Source organism: Amphibalanus amphitrite, unplaced genomic scaffold (assembly GCF_019059575.1).
Source record: "Amphibalanus amphitrite isolate SeventyFive unplaced genomic scaffold, NRLGWU_Aamphi_draft 000001F_arrow, whole genome shotgun sequence".
Lineage (NCBI taxonomy): Eukaryota > Metazoa > Arthropoda > Thecostraca > Balanomorpha > Balanidae > Amphibalanus > Amphibalanus amphitrite.
In genome coordinates, this window is record NW_024881499.1 from 1,916,939 (window position 1) to 1,938,662 (window position 21,724).

Below are 21,724 nucleotides of genomic sequence, written 5' to 3' on the forward strand. Positions count from 1 at the left end.
GATCGCCACCAATTACATACCTGTGACGGGAGCGATTTCACGTGCTCCGTGTCTGGACCCGCACGTCAAGCGGTCAAATCAATATTTCTCTGTGGCCACGCATCGGGATTACATTTCAATCACAGTGCCTCAGTAGCAGGATTTAAGTTCTTCATTTCCTTAGGTTGGAGTATTGTGATGTCCTTGGCTGACAACGTGCACACAGTTTATTTGTTAATAGGAAAATCGGCTTAAAAAATCACGACTAAGCTGTTGACGTTTCATCTAGGATTGAATGAATGATTTTAGACGCCGGATTCGTCGGATTCACCGGATTCTATTCACCTTTTTTCCAAAAAAAATCTAAGATTTGTTGTAAAAATTGTTGAAGATGAAAAATTTATGAAATATTGCAAGGTCTAACTGAACAATGACAAAACCGAATTAGAAATGGTGTACGTAGATTAGCTCAAGAAGTCATCCTTTGCCAAACAATAGTGCTTGACAAATGGCACATTTTTACATGAGATGTTCAATGTATTTTTGCACCAGATTAACCCGCGCACAGACGGGGGGCGGATATCCGTCCCCAGAGGTTTTTCGTAAATAGTGGGAAACCGCGGCGCGAAGCGCCGCGAAATTTGGCATGACTCAACTTCCACCAATTTTACACATTGTGTGCAGGTTTGAACCTTCTACCTTTCAAGGTCAAGTCACCAGGTCACTTCGAATGACCCGACCTCAAATCCCTTTTTTGCAACTCTGTCACCGTGTCAGAACTGCAGTAGATGACGGAGTCCTTTGAAGGATGCAGCATGTAATGAATTCATTGGTAGCTACAAGTTGTATACCTCGGAATTTTGATATCGATGACCTAAGGTCAGGTCAATTTCTTGACCTTCCATTATAAGTCAATTGCGAAAAATCAACTGCCTGATTTTCTCACTAAAACGCGCCGGAATGGCCTGATATCCCATGAACGACTTCATATACGATAAACCTTGAAGCCTTTTTTGTTCTTCGGCAACTGTAAGGTCATGTGAAGTCATCAAAGATCACCAAAGGTTTTTTTTTGCTAATAACTCCTTACATGAATGAGATACAGCCACGCGGATGGTCTCATTGTGTTCAACTCTTCAAGGCGCATCGAATGATATACATGATGACCTTAAGGTCACGTGACCTGGGGTCAGCCTTTGACCTTAACCTTTCGAGGTCAACAAATATGTTTCTATGCGGATCGAGAGGATCACGATGGCGCTATTAGTTTGTTCCTAGCTTGGCTACTTCGAAACTTATTGCAGAAAATTTTTCATATCTAGCGCCGCTATTTTGACTTTTTTGACCCATCTGACGTCATCTTTAACCTGACCTGAAAATGACCTCAGTAGAAATTGTAGACTTTGTCCGTGTGTAGGTATTCCATGCCGTTTAACACTTGCTGCTATCTTGCTTCGTTCTCGAGACCTCGGGGGGGGGGGGGATATCCGCCCCCGTCGGTTTTAGGTTGGCGCGGACCCCCGTCGGTGCGCGAGTTAAAAAACGATTAATTTTGAACAATATTGCTCTACATGCATCATCATTTCTCAACATCAAAAAATGCAATGACACATTTGAGAGGGACACGTCACGCGTTAAATGATGGCTTCAATCAGATCCAGTCTGAAATTCTGCATTATACACAGTCAAGGGCTTTGAAGTGTGCATTTCCGTCCAGCAGCGCGCAATACCTGATCAGGGAGTTCCGCTGTCACCAACATGACCTATCCAGATCGAATAAAGAACCCGCCTCACATGCTGTTTGTGCTGGGCGCCGCCATTACATAATCAATTTAAACTACGCAAGGACGTGTTCAGCGCAACTGGAAACCGTTCGGCATAAGTGAACAACATTATCGCTAGATTTCAAGGCACCAGACTATAGTTTGCTTTGCTGATCGATGTGTCACGTGAAATACATCCCATACTTACTATTAACATCTGAATCAACATTGTAATGGTTATACATCGATTTAGTGACATTGAAAGACAAAATAACTGCATTTAAAGAAACATCATTTCACTGAACAAGAGCAAATTCATGCATGCGTACTTTACACCATAAAACTTGGAACTCGGGGTTAATGAACCATGACATCATGATATCATCGAGGAAATGCTGTTCTTACTTCTCGACATCAATCAAACTGAGTTGCTGAATGTTTGGACACCGGCCAGAGCCAAGTTCAAGGTTTCGGATTTCCTACCGATACTCAGTCAGCCGGTGTAGTGATTCACTGTGATCCGCGCTGATCTCCGCTGATCCGCGCTGATCCCTCTGATCCCCTAGGTAACGGTCTGAGGTCGGCGGCTGCCCCGCGTCCCTCTGACGTCACAACTCGAGACGGTCATGACCCTGTGGCCAGAAAATCCGTCAAAAAATGCCCGTCGGTGGCGGTGGCCGGTGGGCAGCCCTCTCGGCCCGGAGACCGAACCTGCTCGGCAGCAGGAAGCCAGCCGGCGCGAGGGGTCACTGGACAGCCGAGCGGCGGCGCCGATTGGACGCCGGCCGAGCCGGGCCCGCCCCCTGACCGGCCGACCCGCACCATTTTATAAGCCTATACGGCCGAGGGCCGGGGCAAGTCGTCATTTGAGGCCTGGCCGGCGCGCCGAGCGGGGTGGTCATCTGGGACGCTCAGTGAGCCGTGTACCTGTCGGAGACGCCTGGCCAGCACAGCAGCGCCTGGCGCGGCGCTAAAAGGTACGGAGCCGCGGCGCGCGCCGGTCGACCCGGCACAGAGCGCCGGACCGGGTCGATAGCTGGGGTTCGATAGCGCGGGGAGACGGGCGGGTAGAACAGGACAACCCGCAGCCTGCTGAGTGAGCCGATACAATGCCAACTATTGTAGAAAGCCAGATTAGCTGAATACCAATTGCCACACACAACAAATCACATCTCAACGCGTACAAAAACCGCTAAATTGTCACATTGCTATCAACATCAGTGACAGCAAGCGTGGCTGAAAACTATGCGCTGTAAAAGCGACACCTCTTTTGAGTGTGTACGAGTACATTCCCATTCCATTCCAATCGTCCCAGCTACTGTTCCACCGTCCAAGAAGGTCGGAATGGGCCCCGGTGCGGAACGCCGCGTTTTTCGTGCCGCTCGAGCTACCCGGTCGGTCGGTGACCAGACGGGTGCGGACCGTACTTCCGGAGCTGCCGCGGCCGCCGCCGGTGGACTCGGTACCGCCGAGATGTCCCTGAAGGTCGTCTGAGACGAGCGCCGGCCCCCTTGGCCCCAGTCTCTCACACACAGAGTCGGCCCACCGCGGGTAGGTCCGCCGCCGACTGGCGTCATCCATGAGGGTGCCCTGAGTGGGATTCGAGATATTTGGTAATGAGCAGGAGCAGATCACGACGTAAGCTCAAGCGGGTCAGTCGGTGGCTCAAGAAAGGCTCGATTTATTGTTATATAAATATCGATTCGATTTATTGCCCCGATGCCCAGCACGTATCACCTGACCCGATCTGCGGTCAGCTGTGAGAGGCTCAGCTTGGCTCTATGAAGACTCACCCTCCCGCGGTCACTGTGTGTCGGCAGCACACATAGCGCGGCGCCCCGGCCGTTTTCCGGCCTCCGGGAGCCGCTCGGTGCCGTACCGTATGCCCGCTCGGGCGCGCCGTCCGTCTGCCCGGTCCGGCCGAGTTTACTCACCGTCTGTTGACTCCGGCCCGACCTCTGAGGTCAGGGAGGTCAGCTGACCTGTGGCGCCGTCCGGCCGGCGCTGGGTCGGGACGGCAGGAAGTCCGCCCCCGCCGCGCCGCTCGGACGAGACCCACCGCGGACATCGGTCCAGCCGCCAGCGAGTGTGTCGCAGCGCCCGCCGGCCTCGTCAAACGTCGCCACAGCGGCATGTTTTCGGGAGGGCCAGGAGAGTTCAATGGCGAACAAAAACGTACTGCGGCGCCGCGACTTCAACGCCACTAGGCCCCCATTTGACTGAAAGGAAAACAATCGACACACGAGTCTCAGAGACACCTGGCTATTACTGGCACTCCGGTGTTGCAGCTGCTCGTCTTCATTTGGTACAGCTTGTAATTGCACCGACCGTTCCCAGCGGCACCACGCCTGCACCAACTGTCTCACGCGGCACCACACCTGCACCAACTGTCTCACGTAGCACGACTGACGTCGCCCCATCCTACCTCTCCCAGACTGGTGGTGCCAGAACTGAGAAACCCGGCGGCCTCCAGCCGAGGGCCGCCCCCGACTAGTTGACCATGAAACTCTGCTCTAGTAACCTTGTAGTAAAAGCCGGCCCGTGTCGTGACCAGAGACTCGACTTCCTCGCTGTCCAAATCTGGCGGCGATCTGGCCCACTCTCGTCATAACACGGTCCATCAACATCCCACGATACCCCGATAAGGCAGCAGTCAGCAGGTCGCCACGTCAGATTACACCTGTATTTAATGTAATCTACCCTGTAACTACCAAACTATCCACACTACAGTAAGTTGCGGGCGGGATACTGCACTGCTAGTTATGAGCTATTGTAGGGTATTGTGCGCCTAAAGACCGGCGTGGCTAAGTGTTTGTGGCGTGGATTTAAAGCTTTGCATAATGTATGCGTGTTCTGTCGTAAAATAAGTCCGGCTGAGGTCTGTAAATCTTGGACTACCATCAGTAAATCATGCTGTGTTATTCTCCATTCAGCAGAGCGTAAAATGGTAGGTGGAGAGGTGCCATAAGACATGGTGTCGGCAGTCCGACAGTACAGCGGCGCTTTGGACGGCGCTGGGCGCTTGCAGACGGTCTCCGTTGACCCGTCCGGCCAGCTCAGCGGTCATACTTTCCACCAGTCTTTTATAAACCCGGTCAGCTCATAATACATACCACGGCAGAACGTGTTTCGAGACCCAGTTAAAAAGTGCCGAGATTCTCAGTAATTACCTTTCAGTGCAACAAAAACCAGGCTGATCTCCCACCGAGCCGGGGCCCTATCCTTTGGGACGCACATAAACACTGACCTTACCTAATGGGATAGCACCTGTACCGAAGTTAGGCGCCAATTAGGCAGTTTCAAACAGCTCAGAGGTAACCTTCGTTATCCCTGTGCGTGGCTCTCTGTATCTGTGTTACATAGCAAAGTAGATGGCTGAGGCATAAGCCACATCCGTTCTCAAACGATTATTGAAAATGTACGTACATAGGTACTACATACCTATAAACGACTCCATCTATGATTTCTAATTGAATTTCTTGGAGGCTTTAAATGAATGCAGTACAATATTTAAGTGATTACCTTAATAAAACATGCAATTCTAATTTTTGCAACAGCTGTTTTTTTTGCTTATCATAAAATACTAAATAGTTGTGACTTGATGCGACGTAATGCTCACAAGCTCAAAACCAGCCATCTTCAGCACAAGTCCAGCCTTCCTTCCCATCTCCTCTGGTGTACATATGTGTAGCTACATTAAGAATCGCATCCCTGTTGTGGGTGACTCAGACGTGGTGTGCCCTGTCCCGCCGCGGGAGTGTCTGATGTGTGCCCTGTCCCGCCGCGGGAGTGTCTGATGTGTGCCCTGTCCCGCCGCGGGAGTGCCTGCTGTGTACCCTGTCCCGCCGCGGGAGTGCCTGCTGTGTGCCCTGTCCCGCCGCGGGAGTGTCTGATGTGTACCCTGTCCCGCCGCGGGAGTGCCTGATGTGTGCCCTGTCCCACCGCGGGAGTGCCTGCTGTGTGCCCTGTCCCGCCGCGGGAGTGTCTGATGTGTACCCTGTCCCGCCGCGGGAGTGTCTGATGTCCTGTCCCGCCGCGGGAGTGTCTGCTGTGTGCCCTGTCCCGCCGCGGGAGTGTCTGATGTGTACCCTGTCCCGCCGCGGGAGTGCCTGCTGTGTGCCCTGTCCCGCCGCGGGAGTGTCTGATGTCCTGTCCCGCCGCGGGAGTGTCTGCTGTGTGCCCTGTCCCGCCGCGGGAGTGTCTGATGTGTACCCTGTCCCGCCGCGGGAGTGCCTGCTGTGTGCCCTGTCCCGCCGCGGCAGTGCCTGATGTGTGCCCTGTCCCGCCGCGGGAGTGCCTGATGTGTGCCCTGTCCCGCCGCGGGAGTGCCTGATGTGTGCCCTGTCCCGCCGCGGGAGTGTCTGATGTGTGCCCTGTCCCGCCGCGGGAGTGCCTGATGTGTGCCCTGTCCCGCCGCGGGAGTGTCTGATGTGTGCCCTGTCCCGCCGCGGGAGTGTCTGCTGTGTGCCCTGTCCCGCCGCGGGAGTGTCTGATGTGTACCCTGTCCCGCCGCGGGAGTGCCTGATGTGTGCCCTGTCCCACCGCGGGAGTGTCTGATGTGTGCCCTGTCCCGCCGCGGGAGTGTCTGATGTGTGCCCTGTCCCGCCGCGGGAGTGTCTGATGTGTGCCCTGTCCCGCCGCGGGAGTGTCTGCTGTGTGCCCTGTCCCGCCGCGGGAGTGTCTGATGTGTGCCCTGTCCCGCCGCGGGAGTGTCTGATGTGTGCCCTGTCCCGCCGCGGGAGTGTCTGATGTGTGCCCTGTCCCGCCGCGGGAGTGTCTGATGTGTGCCCTGTCCCGCCGCGGGAGTGCCTGATGTGTGCCCTGTCCCGCCGCGGGAGTGTCTGATGTGTGCCCTGTCCCGCCGCGGGAGTGTCTGCTGTGTGCCCTGTCCCGCCGCGGGAGTGTCTGATGTGTACCCTGTCCCGCCGCGGGAGTGCCTGATGTGTGCCCTGTCCCACCGCGGGAGTGTCTGATGTGTGCCCTGTCCCGCCGCAGGAGTGTCTGATGTGTGCCCTGTCCCACCGCGGGAGTGTCTGATGTGTGCCCTGTCCCGCCGCGGGAGTGTCTGCTGTGTGCCCTGTCCCGCCGCGGGAGTGTCTGATATGTGTGCCCTGTCCCGCCGCGGGAGTGTCTGATGTGTGCCCTGTCCCGCCGCGGGAGTGTCTGATGTGTGCCCTGTCCCGCCGCGGGAGTGTCTGATGTGTGCCCTGTCCCGCCGCGGGAGTGTCTGATGTGTACCCTGTCCCGCCGCGGGAGTGTCTGATGTGTGCCCTGTCCCGCCGCGGGAGTGTCTGATGTGTACCCTGTCCCGCCGCGGGAGTGTCTGATGTGTACCCTGTCCCGCCGCGGGAGTGTCTGCTGTGTGCCCTGTCCCGCCGCGGGAGTGTCTGATGTGTACCCTGTCCCGCCGCGGGAGTGTCTGATGTGTACCCTGTCCCGCCGCGGGAGTGTCTGCTGTGTGCCCTGTCCCGCCGCGGGAGTGTCTGATGTCCTGTCCCGCCGCGGGAGTGTCTGATGTGTACCCTGTCCCGCCGCGGGAGTGTCTGATGTGTGTCCTGTCCCGCCGCGGGAGTGTCTGATGTGTGCCCTGTCCCGCCGCGGGAGTGTCTGCTGTGTGCCCTGTCCCGCCGCGGGAGTGTCTGATGTGTACCCTGTCCCGCCGCGGGAGTGCCTGATGTGTGCCCTGTCCCACCGCGGGAGTGTCTGATGTGTGCCCTGTCCCGCCGCGGGAGTGCCTGCTGTGTGCCCTGTCCCGCGGCGGGAGTGTCTGATGTCCTGTCCCGCCGCGGGAGTGTCTGATGTGTGTCCTGTCCCGCCGCGGGAGTGCCTGCTGTGTGCCCTGTCCCGCGGCGGGAGTGCCTGCTGTGTGCCCTGTCCCGCCGCGGGAGTGTCTGATGTCCTGTCCCGCCGCGGGAGTGTCTGATGTGTGTCCTGTCCCGCCGCGGGAGTGCCTGCTGTGTGCCCTGTCCCGCCGCTGGAGTGTCTGATGATCCCCTCCGTCACAGTCGCAGGACGCGCTCCTCCAGCCCACACACGACCGTCGCGCACTCCTTATTTACGAGCCAGCCAGCACATGCACTTCAGAGCACATTTCACGGCATACATCTCAGAGTTGTGCAACTGTGCAGCACTGGAAGCCGCGCCCGTGCATCCAGTCGCCACCGCCCCCCGGGGGCGAGTCATCGCGGCTGAGCACCAGACGCCCTCGTTCACCCGAACTGCATTGTGGCCCGGTTATACGGCTCCATTAGGGAGGGGCGCGCACGGCTCCCGGCTGCTGCGCGGAGCCGCCGCGGCGGACGGGAGCTGTTCGTCTGGCCCGCCACCCGGAGCGAACAGGCCACTGTGCGCTCCCCGGCGGTAGGTTCTCGTGTCATAACTCGGCGGGGGTCGGCGCGGCGTGCCGGCCGCTCCTCCCCGCGCGACTGAGCCGATGGGCGGGATCGGGGCGGCTCGCCGAACCCGGCGTGTTTTGGTCACGTCCGGCACAGGCCGGGAAGCAATGACCGCCGCCCTCGGCTGACGAACCGGTCACATTTGGCTCGCACGCTCCGAATGGGAAGTGCACTTGTAAGTGAATTAGCCCTTTTGTTTTCGGCGACGCAGCTGAACTTCATCCAACCTTGTGAGGCCATTCCATTCTTTCGCGTTCGGAATCCGTAAAAACCTTGTTCGACGTTTTTATATTTGGTCTTGGCCATAAAGAACGGCAAAAGTCCTAACTCAAGCAAAAACAAATATAGCAATCGCATTGCTCGGGCCAAACTCTCTTCCCAGAACAAATTGTTTGGCTTGTTCTTACGATGGACGGTCTCTGTCGGTGTAATGACAAGTCACATTTACCCTAGAGAATTTGTCTCATTAAATTCTTTCCCCAAACTCGGGTCATGTTTAATTGTGCCAAGACGCAGTAGCTTCTCTAATAAATCGGGTAATTGGAAAATTCCATGGGCCACACCTTGGCCACGAAATATTTAATATCGGTGAACTTCGCCAGAGTTTCTCGGTGATGGAAAACGACCGGAGGCAACGCAATCCACGTTCGCTCCGTGACTTATTACATCCCACTGAAAGAGCCCTTCACGCTCAACCTAAAAAACGATCTAAAACGTACTATAAATATCCGCCTTCATGATAAACACATTTGTTTCCAGAAGTCTTGTTGGCCGGTAAATAAGCCCAGCCGCCGGGTGCGGGGGTGGCAAGGAGAGGTCGTTACCACTTTGGCGGCGTGCCTCACCCGGTCCTGGCCGGGCCGGCTGCAGGGTGGGATGACCTAGGCCAGATCGGACGGTCGCCACAGTCAAGGGCAGCGCCAAGACGCCAACAAAACCGGCTTGCCACGTGTCCGCAGCAGAGCAGATAATCGCGATCGTAGCCGCCGGGGTATAGGATACCACGGCCGGTCCAGACGTGACTGTCGAGCGCTAACCCGTCGGCCGCGGGCGTTTGGGATTGTTTCCCAGCGGCGCCGCGGCACCCAGTGCCCCCGGGCGGCGTATTTTGAGTTCCATCTTCGGACGGTCACGACGGGTCGGTGCCGATCGGGTCAGTGACCCCGCTGAGGCCGGCGGCGGCCCCGTTTTACCGTTTGACCTTGTCCAAGGTGAGCCAGCAGCAATCCCCCGGGGCGGGGCCGGCTTTTTATCCACTCTCCGAGCGACCCGCCGCGTCGCCGGGCCGCAGTCACTGCTCAGAAAACGCCGGCGCGCCCTCTGACTCCCGGCCCTCGCGACCGTCCCGACCGTTTTCGACAAAACACGGCCCCATTAGCGGGTCGGCGGCGCTGGGGTCGGGGGGGGGGGAGGTGGCCGCCGGGAGCGCCTCTCGCAGTACCCAGACGCGACCGGAACGCTGTCGCTGGTCCCGATGCCGTCCTCTGTCGTCTTCCTTCCGCTTGGCAGGCGTTCCGTTCCGCCCATCGGAGACAGAATACATTTGACGTCACCGCCCTGCGTCATAGCTCTCGTTAGACCGTGAAGCGTCATGGTACGGGAGCCTGGCACGCTCAGCAGAGGGTGGCACTCCGCCCTCGACATTGCCGCTGGAGGTGGGGCAAGACGATGACACGAGACAATTAGAGACGAATTGTTTTCACGGAAGCAAAACACATTGCACGGCTCAGGGGCGGCGCCTGCGACAGGGCGGCGGCAGGGCGGAGCGGCGCTCACAGCCGCAGAGGCACGAGACCACGGGGTGTGCCGGCGCGCGGCACTTTTGACCGGATCTCACGTGCCGACGTGTCGGGCGGCTCTGCAGCGTCGCTCGGCGGTCGGCCGCAGCCCATGTCGGCGACCGCGGCGCATCCGACCGGCCCGGCCCGGTCGGCTGTTGACCTCGGGACAGTGGCCGATGGTAGCCAGTCAACGGCACCTCCGCACCCGGCCACCCGACCGCCCGACCCGTCCGGTCGGTCGGCCGTCTGAGGCTCCGGCCGGACGCTGCACCGTGTCACGGAGACCCGTCGGGCGGAGCGGAGGCTGGCCGGCGGCAGGGCTGCGAGGCCGCTGAGGATCGAGCAGCATTGTTTTTAACGCCCGGTGCCACCGCTCGTTTATGCGACAATGCGGCTCAGAAGAGCTGCCGGGTGGATTCCTCGGTATCCCTGCGCTGCATCCGGTGAGGAGCGGCTGTCACTCTCGGAGGAGGAGCTATCGACCGCGCTGGAGGCGCGATCCCGCCCAAAGTGGCTCTCTGTGTTCGGTGTCGGCCGTTTCAGATCGGCAGTTAGGTGCGCAGAGTGTCTGGTGAATAGTTAACGCCCTATCGCACGCACCTCGCCGGGGAGGGGAGAGACGGCGCTCGCGCTGCCGGCGCCGTTCCGACGCTCCGCCGAAAGCCGCGCTGTATTCTGCATAAGCCGGGCTGATTCGGAGGGCGCCCGGCGACGGTGAGCGGGTGCAGGTCAGGGGCCGGGGTCAGGGGTCAGCCGCCGCTGCCGGCCGCACTGGGTGAAGGTCAGCGGGTGGTTGGCCTGGCTGGTATTCACCAGCCGCTTCATCAAGGTGAAGTAACGGCGCGCGGCTCCGGTCTTTAGTCAAACCACCTTCCAAAGAGATCGGTGTCGACAGGTTCGTTCGATGTTACACAGATGGCTATTTAAGTGGTTTGGTGACCACAAACGCTGGTTTGCTTGCTTGTCGAGTTGACCAAATGTTTCTCCTCATTCCTCAGCGCCATGGTTTCTCATAGTCAACTTATATCTCAACACAATAAAAACATTACCATTTTTCTACTTTTGGGTACTTACTCAGTACTACTCAGATATACCTAAAACATTTTTACCTGTTGCTAGACTACTGCTATGGCTACCTCAACAATGCATAAATCGTGGGCAAGAGTAGTGCTGACTCATAAAATTAAGACATTGGTTCCCTGTTATATGGTGAAAATTATATTGCTATTTAAGCGGTAGTAAAATTTCTCGTGACACGCCATTACCAAACACAGATGCCTTTCTTTTGACAGCCACTGTCTCAGTCGCGTGCCGCCGCATACATATGGCCGCTCGTTAACATTTTTACGCCTGTTTAAGTACCCGGCACGCAGTCGGTGTGCGCCGGGCAGCGGAGTGACCTCTGAGGTAACCTGTCCCGTCGCGGCGCCTCGCACCATTCCCAGGACCGACGGCCGCAATTCCCGACCGACCACTCGACAAAGTCGGCCTTGAAAGATTCGTTTGCACTGATGCCGGAGATAGCTGGTCCGGTCCCGCGACCTTTGTCGACAACAACACACTCAACAGTTTCGCAATGAGCGCGTTACGAGTGTGACTGCGCCGCACGTCGCCGCAAACTCTGCGACCTGAGGAGGGCACCAGTCTAAAGCTGACAGGCAATTAATACTGGGCTGACGTAGCTCTGGACTCTTGCAGAGCTGTGAACCCGGCGAATAATAGAATGAGGAACCTAAACAAGACATTTCAAACAGCTGAATGAAAGGAAATCGTTACTACATAGGTACGATGATTCAGCTTCTTGCTTAAAGAATCACATTAATTCCTGGCGAAATTTCGTTGCTATACTCGTATAAACAACATCCAATACCGTTTTCAGCACAAATAGCAAAGTAACATCTTTATGCATTCCGCTGATCTTAGCTAATTAGGTAGATTATTGATCGGTGGTAACTAAGATGCAGTGCTTTATATCCGAGACTCCCCAGCTTGCATTAGACTCTCTCATGCCGTGTTGAGCCGTGCACCGCCTGTTGCCCCGGACACTGGCGGCTGCGTGGTATCTGACGGGCGTGGGCCTCTGAGTGCCGCATCTGACGGGCGTGGGCCTCTGAGTGCCGCATCTGACGGGCGTGGGCCTCTGAGTGCCGCACCTGACGGGCGTGGGCCTCTGAGTGCCGCGTCTGACGGGCGTGGGCCTCTGAGTGCCGCGTCTGATGGGTTCGGACCTCTGAGTGCCGCGTCTGACGGGCGTGGGCCTCTGAGTGCCGCATCTGACGGGCGTGGGCCTCTGAGTGCCGCACCTGACGGGCGTGGGCCTCTGAGTGCCGCGTCTGACGGGCGTGGGCCTCTGAGTGCCGCGTCTGACGGGCGTGGGCCTGAGTGCCGCGTCTGACGGGCGTGGGCCTCTGAGTGCCGCGGCGCTCGTTATCGGTCAATGCCAAGGACGCGGCGGCGCCGGTGATTAGGCCGCTCTGAGAACCGGGACGGGCGCGGCTGCACGCTCGGCCCGCTGCGCGCTGCACACAGAGAGAAGCCGCAACACGTGCCGAGCCGCGGTGATTGGACGTGTTAGCAGCCCGAGTATGAGCGCCGGCAGAGCGCTATATGCCGCCCGGCCGGCCAGTTATTGGAACCGGCCCACCCGGACACCAGAGGCTGATTGTGCACAGCTGGCCCCGGGGCACATACAGTGCGGCGCCGAGAGACACGAGCTCTGTTTGTGATCGGTACGGCGCTGGTCTGCAGCCGCCGTTTTGCAAAATGTCCAACATCCTGCAAATTGCAGTGATGTTGTTTTCGGGCAAAAATGCAAAATATGAGAACCTGATACCAAGATTACAGCTCTTCAAAGAGACACGTTTCGCAATCGGAGAACCATTTCAAACTTACAACGTACCTACCGAGTGTGGTGCTATGACAGCTCTAGAGACTATAAATTGGCACGGCGGTTTTTTGTATCTAGCTTACGAAAACACGACATTCCTTATGCCGGCTCATAAAACAAAGCTTTAAAACGGACACACTGGGGTTAAATACAAGCATGTGCCTATTTTAGGTTATTCTGGGTAAGCAAAACACCGAAATCCTTTTAAGGAACATTTTGTGATCTATAAATTGCCACATGGGACACCAAACGGCACACAAAATAAATCGTCTATTCCATCCGCATACCCAATCAAAACCAAGCCGAAAATGACACAAAACTCATGCAGTAAATGAATGTGAGAATGACAGTGTGCTGACCCGCGGAAAGGTATGGAAATAGACGGCAGTCCCAGAGAAAAGCGTGCTCTGCGGGTTGCATACCAGGCCAGTGACTTTCCGCCTGGCCACCTAGTGGCAACGGAGAGAAGCAATACTTACAATCTCCCGCACTATCGACTGATTGGCGTATGTAGCGTGCGCTTTGCGGTCTACTAATTAAATTATTGTTACGCCCATCGGCGTAAAAAGCGGATACGTGTGATTTGATAAAAAGGATCAAACCTCTCCACTGAGCTGAACTAGCCTGCTGTTGACCGGTCCCGAAGCTGACCCGACCCTGCCCCCCCCCCCCCCAAGCTGCTGCCGACCTGCCCCTGAAGCTGCTGCCGACCTGTCCCTGACCTGACGCCGACCTGCCCCTGACCTGACGCCGACCTGCTCTGCCCACAGGCCGTCATGAGGAGTTCCGTGGCCGCCTGCGTCCTGGCGACGCTCGTGGCGCTCGGATGGACAGACACGATGCCGCGAGACCACGTGGAGAGCCCGCCGGACCTGGGCTTCAGCCGCACCAGCCAGCAGACCGTCGCCGCCGTCAGAGAGGGCGCCGTCAGCAGCGAGCTGCGCACACCCGCCGAGAATGGTCAGTGGACGCAGCCGGGTACCACCGCAGGGGGCCGGGGCACCGTCCTGGAACGGGAACTGGGGTACAGGAGAACGGGAAACCACCAACCTCAGCGCTGACCGAGCCCATCGTTATCTTTGGGACACGGTCCACAAGCTACGTTTCGCCAATAATTGGGAATTAACCCTCGCCCTGGCAGGACATTTTTCATAACACGGCCTGGCAGGGGGGGGGGGTCGATGCGACCCCCCCCCTCGCGATTGGCTCCTATGGCACCTAGAAACACCAAATTTGGTAGGTAGGTGGGCCCCCTGGAGTTCTCGCCCCTGTGCAAATTTGGTTGCTCTAGGTCAATATTTAGGGGGGTTTTGGGGGGTATAAATGTAAAAATTTCGCTTAAAACAGGTCAAAAGTTTTTCGCTTATAACTGTTGATCTATTTAGGATAGAGCAAAAAGAAAAGCACCAGTGAACTCAGCACGTCCAGGCGCGTCGAATGATATACTTTTTAGCTTGCTTAAGTGTACTTAAAGTTTTTCTTAAATTTTAAGTAAACTTAAACTTATAAATTAAGTTCAAGTTAACCAAATTGCATCATATCGCATATCATTCGATTCGGCTGATCACCAGGAACACAATAATACCATTTTTAAGCCCTAGCGTCATTATGTGCCAAGTTATTGGCAAAAACGTCATTTGACCTCAGTTGACCTCATTTGACCTGACCCATGGATAAGTACACCAAACAAAGAAGCACCAAGTGACTTGCTGTTAAGTACTGTGGTTTCAAAGCACAAAAGTGATGGAACGAAGCGGATATCTCCAGTATTTTCCGAATTTAGTATTTTCCCATAGGCTTAACATTACGACGTAATGACCTCTAACTGACCTCAGGTCAGTGACCTCAAAAACCCGAACTATATGTTATACAACTCGGTGAACTTAGCACATCCTGAAAGTTTGAAGGAAATCAGTCCAAAACTGTGAGTTGGACAGGTGCAAAAAGAAAATTGAAATTTGACCATGACCTTGTACCGATTTTTCTGACCTGGTGACCTGACCCTAGGTCACTCGGACCTGAAATTTTCAGGTCATATGTAAAAAGGTTGCCCCATAGGCTGTGTCAAATTTGGCGGCGCTGCGCGCCGCCGTTTTTACGCTATCTTCGAAAAACCTTAGGGGGGGGGGTCGCATCGACCCCCCTGCCAGGGCGAGGGTTAAAATGATAAATTAATCAGGAATATATGGACGTTACTTAAAATAGATTAGTAGAGTACGATCAAAGGACGTAGTCGATCCCCTCTATCACCCCGCGGTGCCTATGAGCGTCAGTGTTCCGGCCGCCGATGTCGCCATAATTCCTGTCTCTGGCTGACCGCGGTCCCGGTCCGCCGGCGCAGGTTACAAGATCGTCTGCTATCTGGGCGCGTGGGCCATCTACCGGCCGGAGCCGATGAGTTTCCGGCCGCGCGACGTGCAGGCCCAGGGCTGCACCCATCTCATCTACTCGTTCGCCGGGCTGCATAATTCCACGTTGGAGATGGTCAGCCTCGACCCCACCTTCGATATCAAAAAGGGTAAGCGAAACATGAACGTCGGTGTATTTGTGTTTGCTGTGAGTACACAACGCAGGGAAAGCGAGAAACCCTCTTGAGTTATTCATGCATCGCAGCTTTTAGTTCAAAAAAAGTTAAAGTTTGAAGTTGTTCTTATTATCAATTTAGCAAACACGGAAATATAGAGGAATAATAGAGAAATACATGAAGGCCAATGACCCCTAAAATATAAATAATTAGCTCAATAAGCATGCACTATCGGTTAAAAAAATAAGCCCTCACAATTCGCATAAATGCAAACTAAGAACCGTATAAATATTGTATCTGTAACATAGCATAATTATCATCTTGGGTATTTTTTATTCTAACGGCAGTCCTTTATAACGAAGTTCAATTCAGACCTGCAATCCCTGCCTATTTTTGACATGACCGCGACCTCCCGGCAGGCGGTTACGCCGAGGCCATCGCGCTGAAGAAGAAAAACCCCGATCTGAAGGTCATGATCGCCATCGGCGGCTGGGCAGAGGGCGGCAAGAAGTACTCGGACATGGCCAACACGGCAGAGAGTCGCACCAAGTTCGTCAACTCGGCAGTGGCCTTCATCAAGGAGCACGGATTCGACGGTCTCGACTACGACTGGGAGTACCCAGGTGCGGTACACCACAGCATCTGCACGGCTCAGATCAATGGGGGCGCTCATTTTATTTCACATCTCGCTCCCAAGAGCCCAGTTCTCGAGCTAGCAGTAATTTCCTTACATGAGATGACACAAAAAAAAAAACTTAGAGCTACCAGACTGCTATAGTTTTTAACCAAGCGTTAAATAGCTTGCAGTGGAAAAACACCATCCTGATTGATGTAGGTGGTGAAGTAGATTGTGGATTGTGTAACCTAAAACACAACTGCAAACTTCAAATGAACAATGCATGCAGGGCAAAGGCTGCGCTGGAGCATCCGACTAGTAAATTAATGTCTCTGTCATCGGGTGCGCGGATGAAGCATTGTTCACGTCCCGTGATCCAATTGTGGAAACAAAGGCTGGCGTAACTTGGGCCAGTGACCGATCGCAGCACGGAAAGCCGGCCCGTGACTTTGACCACCACTCAGCTACGCTGTGATAGTCGATATTTTACCTGATAAAACATGAAACGTGCTGGTAAATTGTCGCAATTCATTTCCATTCTACGCACGACGTGCTGAAACGGCAAATGATTTCGCTACGTGCAGACCTATATTCGCTTCGGTTTCCCAGAAAACTGGGGCAGACACCAAACGATACCGATTGTGCAGTAGTTAAGCTTCCAGAGCCACCGGACTCCTAGCATGGGTCAGATGGTCACTGTTCCTGTGCCAGGGATTAGACCAAACTCCCAAATCGCGGAGTTCTATCGCTGTCTAATATCATTTGCATATGGATTTCACACTCACGCACTGCGAACTAGCGCACAGACCGATTCCCCGAACTCTCGCCGTTTCTACCTCGGTCTATTGCCTCCCTGCCCCGGACTCACACCTCTCTCCGCGCCGACAGGCGCTGAGGACCGCGACGGCCGCTGGATCGACCGGGAGAACTTTGCGCTGCTCGTGGAGGAGACGTACGCGGCGTTCCAGCCGCGCGGCTGGCTACTCTCGGCCGCCGTCTCTCCGGCCGAGTTCCGGGTCAAGGCCGGCTACCATGTCAGCCGGCTCTCCGCCAAACTCGACTTCATCAACGTGATGACGTACGACCTGCGCGGCCCGTGGACCGGGTTCGCCGACCACCACGCGCCGCTGAACCGCCGAGAGACCGACAAATGGGACATGAGCAAACTCAACACGGTGAGCGCCCGCCGCCGCCGACTGGTGTCCGCCGCGGCCGCTAGATGGCAGCACGAGAGGCGCCTGAAGTTATGCTGTACCGCACGACCCGTGCTCTGCGCCCACCCGGCCGCTTACAATGCTGTGACCTGTACGCGCTGAAAATGACATTTTCTACAGTGAGACGTCCCGTTTGTTTTCTGCTTCTATGACCTGACGGCTGTATTTTCCACCGCAGCGGGACGGTTTGAAGGTGTGGCTAGATAACGGCGCCGACCCCAAGAAGGTGCTGCTGGGCGTGCCATTCTACGGCCGCTCGTTTGAGCTGCAGGACAGCGGCAGCACGTTGCCGGGAGCGGCCATCAAGGGCCCCGGACCCAAGGCCATGTACACACAGGTCAGTCGGCAGGCTCGGACACTACATTATTAAACGGGAGCCCGTGCTGGTCTATGGGCTCAAATGGAGACCGAGCAGGCAATATTGTTATTCTGAATAAGCCCAACTTAAGCTACGGGGCAGGTTGCGTTCAGTCGAAAACCATGGGTCACATATGAATACATAATAATATACCACACCTTGCCAAGTAATTGTGCTTATTCAAGAGTGACCTCCAGATTCAGATTAATTCATCAAGCTGGAAATAAATGCAGCCTACGCAAATTACCGCAGAGATATTCTTATTTCTACTAGAGGCACTCCAACTGGGTATAAGATCATGCGGCTTTATACAGCGCTGAATCATATTCATAAATCCACGTAGGTATTTCTAGAGCATATTTCACACCATCTAATGAACTCCCCTGTTTTGGCCGCGCAGGAGGAGGGCTACTGGGCCTATTTCGAGGTCTGCAAGAAGCTGGCCGCCGAGTCCGGTTGGACGATCAAGAAGGACACTGCCGGCGGGCCGTACGCCTACAAAGGAACCACCTGGGTGGGCTACGACGACTACGGATACGTGTCGAAAAAGGTGAGGCCCGTTAAAACACCACGGCAGCGGTCCGCTGAAGATAGCATGCATAGACCTAAAACACAAACTCTCACTCAGAAACTATGATCTCAAAAAGTATGGCTAATAAGCGCTATGACATTTGGCATCCTCACATATTTCGTTTCACTCTGACCACATTGTCTCCTCAATCTCAGATGGACCTGGTGAAGGAGCTGGGTCTGGGCGGCGGCTTCATCTGGGCCATCGACCTGGACGACTTCAGCGGCAGCTGCGGCGGCAAGTGGCCCCTGCTGCGGGCCATGAACGAGAAGCTGAGCATGGCCGGCAGCTCGGCGATGGCGGCGCCGACGCCGGCGCCAGTTCCGGAGACCACCACAGCCGCACCAGTCACCACCACCACCACCCCGGCCACCACCACCATGATGGAGAAGCCCTCCACCACCACCAAACGTGAGTTGAAGACCGCCACATGCAGCTGGTACGCAGAATTCCCGGTTCCACTGTGTAGGATACTTCGGCTACTTAAATCAATCTGTGAAATTAATAGGTGCAGGTAGTTCCTGAAAGAAAAAAAATCTGACATTTTTAGATTGTTGTACCGGTCAACGAAGCGTAAAGCGATTGCTTACTAGTCGGAAAAAACGCTTTTGTGATGAAACACTTGTTCAAACATATTTTCTTTTTACAAACAGTAGGATATACACTATAAAGGGGTACCAGCGCATAATTCCGGCCCATTCACGCCCGTCTTGCATATTTTCCTCGTAGACATATCTGCATTCAAAGCAGTAACGGTCTTTTCGCCGACGACAATGGCTGTCGCGGCCAGTTGCGGCCTGACCAGGTGGCCGAAAACATCTCCCGGTGTGGCATTGTCACCGGTGCTGAATACGCGTCCTGTCCTGTCCTGTCGTGTCCTGTCCCGGCGGGATCCGTGTCCGACAGCCGTCCGCACAGCTGACGTCAACACTGTAATCATGCGCGAACACGGCGCCGGAAACAGGCGACAGCGTCTTTTACCGGCCTGCTCCCACCGTCTCCACATGGAGAGCGAAATGGAACAGCGCCACATTCAGACTTATGCAGGCAAAGTCAATAAGGCTGTCGTGATACGGTACACAAAAGCGGTATAAAAATATTCATCTTCTGGACAACATGCACTCCTCCTCTACTTGATGTAGGCACACTGCTGATCCAGGTCGGACCGCTCTGGCCACCGCTGACCGCTGACCGCTCCCTCTCCTCAGCGTTGATGCCGTCTACACCCATGCCGTCTAGTGCCACTCCCCGCTCCCTCCCCACAGCCGCTGCCGTCCAGTGACGCCACTGACACTCCCCGCCCCCTCCCCCAGCGCCGCTGCCGTCCAGTGTCGCCACTGACACTCCCCGCCCCCTCCCCCAGCGCCGATGCCGTCCACGCCGCTGCCGTCCAGTGACGCCACTGACACTCCCCGCTACCTCCCCCAGCGCCGATGCCGTCCACGCCGCTGCCGTCCAGTGACGCCACTGACACTCCCCGCTACCTCCCCCAGCGCCGATGCCGTCCACGCCGCTGCCGTCCAGTGACGCCACTGACACTCCCCGCCCCCTCCCCCAGCGCCGATGCCGTCCACGCCGCTGCCGTCCAGTGACGCCACTGACACTCCCCGCCCCCTCCCCCAGCGCCGATGCCGTCCACGCCGCTGCCGTCCAGTGACGCCACTGACACCCCCCGCTCCCTCCCACAGCGCCGATGCCATCCACGCCGCTGCCGTCCAGTGACGCCGAGTTCCAGTGCCCGTCGGACGGGTTCTTCCGCGACCCGTACAACTGCCAGGTGTACTACCACTGCGCCAGCGGCGTGGCCTTCAAGTCGGTGTGCGCTGACCAGCTGGTGTTTGACTCGGAGAAGAGCGTGTGCAACTGGCCCGGGGATGTGGCCGACTGTCCCTCCGGCACGGCTGCCAACAACGGCATCGGTGGGTGCCAGGGCCGAGGCAGCGGGACGGTCCCATGGGGTACCTACCGAGAGGGACCCGTTTCATCGACCTTAGTTGCTGCCAACTAATAGATTCAGCTGACTCAGATGGTATTCTTAGGGCAGCAAATTAACGAACATTTAAACAAACCAAAATATGTGACTAGTCCAGTGGTTATCCATTTTATCTTACTGCACTAAATGATCGAATCTACCCATTACGATTACCTATTACGATACTATACATAAGTATGGGCCGCCAGCGATAAGAATGACGCTAACGCAATGACAATGACACTGACGTGCGCCTCCTCTCAGCAGTCGGGGGCCTTTTCCCCGACACTGACGTGCGCCCTCTCCCAGCAGTGGTGCGGGAGCAGGCGGCGTTCCGGTGCCCCCGGTCCGAGAGCGGCTTGTTCTCCGACCCAGACGACTGCAGTATGTACACCTGGTGTAACGCCGGGCGCGCCGTCAGACTCACCTGCGGGCCCTACATGCGCTTCGACGCCTCCATCGGCGCGTGCAACCACCCGCGGGCGGTCAGGTGTCAGAGCGGCGTGACCACCAAGGTAGCGCTGGACGTGGCCACCACGCGCGCCGCCACCAAAGGTGAGAGAGCTCAGAGACACACGAGCCGCTTTAAACACGGATGGCAGCATAATTAGCGCCGCAGAATATGTAAATGAATGCGTATCTAAGTGCTCGTGCTGTTGAAAAGACTGCATACGAACATTCACGTCTGCGTGCGGAACAACTCGGGTGTGATTAACAGGTCTAGAATAATCTGGACTCCTTCCTCATATTCAAACAACCTCCTACAAGGCGAATGGTATATTTGATGACTGCAATGGATGATTGTCTATTTTATTTACACATCAAACGACTGTGTAGGCCATCTCAGCCGCTCTATTGGACTCATCGGGCGTTTTTTAATGACTCCCAGGATGTTTTTATGAAGGCGCTGCTCTAACGTGCTCGACCCGGGTATTAAGCAGGGGTCCAAATCTAATTTTGCCGATGACTGACTTTTGACGCAGCGGACCAGCAGCTCACGTCACTAAAAATGTCATCACAGCATTTTCAAATTTAACACCTTGAGGAGTAAAAGAAGAATTGTGTCGCTGATAAACCTAAAGAAAACGTGTCGCATTTTCCATCTGCATCAATTTTCAAGAGTTTGAGCATAAATAACGCCGTGATGGTAACAAATAAGCCAATATTTTGTACCACAATTGTGATCGGTGTAACCAAGGCAATAATCTTGGGTCGAGAATAATGCCTAAGCATGCGACAGCCAGTAAGCGATGCGCAGTTCAGACAAGTGGCTATAGCTCTGAAAGTTGAAATCGTCAAAAATTCCACAGCCCGAACCAACATCTGACGAGTGATTTTGTCCTCCATCTCTCCCTTGCTCTTCCTAAATCTGACGCTCCTTCCCTCCCACAGAGAGCCGCGTGGTGTGCTACTTCACCAACTGGTCGTGGCGCCGCGCCGGAGCCCAGTACGCCCCCGAGAATGTCGACCCGTCGCTGTGCACCCACCTGGTCTACCAGTACGCCGTGCTCGACCCCAACAGCCTGACACTCGAGTCGTTCGACGAGAGGACCGACTTCGAGAGCAGTGAGTGCCGACGGGCCCGCCCCGCTCCTTTGTTTGAAGCACGGTGGTTGACGCACTCGCCGCGGCCTACCGGCTGGCTAGGAACGCCGAGACGTGGA

The 21,724-nt window shown here is 55.7% G+C and overlaps 2 protein-coding genes across 7 annotated transcripts in view; one reads left to right on the forward strand and one right to left on the reverse strand.

Moving 5' to 3' along the window:
* The window catches only part of LOC122388103 (pigment-dispersing hormone type 1-like), a 90,569-nt gene that overhangs the window by 45,960 nt on the left and 22,885 nt on the right, over positions 1-21,724 (reverse strand). The window contains exon 1 of one of the 3 annotated variants that reach the window (XM_043379095.1): positions 13,539-13,556. The exons of the other annotated variants lie outside the window; for them this stretch is intronic. The gene's annotated coding sequence lies outside the window, so the exon portion shown is untranslated. Of the gene's footprint in view, positions 1-13,538; positions 13,557-21,724 lie in introns of those variants that run through there. 3 annotated transcript variants of the gene reach the window in all.
* The window catches only part of LOC122387517 (probable chitinase 10), a 39,247-nt gene continuing 20,125 nt past the window's right edge, over positions 2,603-21,724 (forward strand). For 3 of the 4 annotated variants that reach the window (XM_043377824.1, XM_043378066.1, XM_043377985.1), the window contains exons 1-11: positions 2,603-2,719; positions 13,576-13,765; positions 15,147-15,323; positions 15,749-15,952; positions 16,834-17,120; positions 17,338-17,496; positions 17,918-18,067; positions 18,244-18,499; positions 19,777-20,007; positions 20,370-20,615; positions 21,453-21,626. In XM_043377824.1, coding sequence (XP_043233759.1) covers positions 13,582-13,765; positions 15,147-15,323; positions 15,749-15,952; positions 16,834-17,120; positions 17,338-17,496; positions 17,918-18,067; positions 18,244-18,499; positions 19,777-20,007; positions 20,370-20,615; positions 21,453-21,626 — 2,068 coding nt within the window. In that variant the 5' untranslated portion in view covers positions 2,603-2,719; positions 13,576-13,581. The remainder of the gene's footprint in view (positions 2,720-13,575; positions 13,766-15,146; positions 15,324-15,748; positions 15,953-16,833; positions 17,121-17,337; positions 17,497-17,917; positions 18,068-18,243; positions 18,500-19,776; positions 20,008-20,369; positions 20,616-21,452; positions 21,627-21,724) is intronic. The other variant, XM_043377911.1, reaches the window with a different exon arrangement.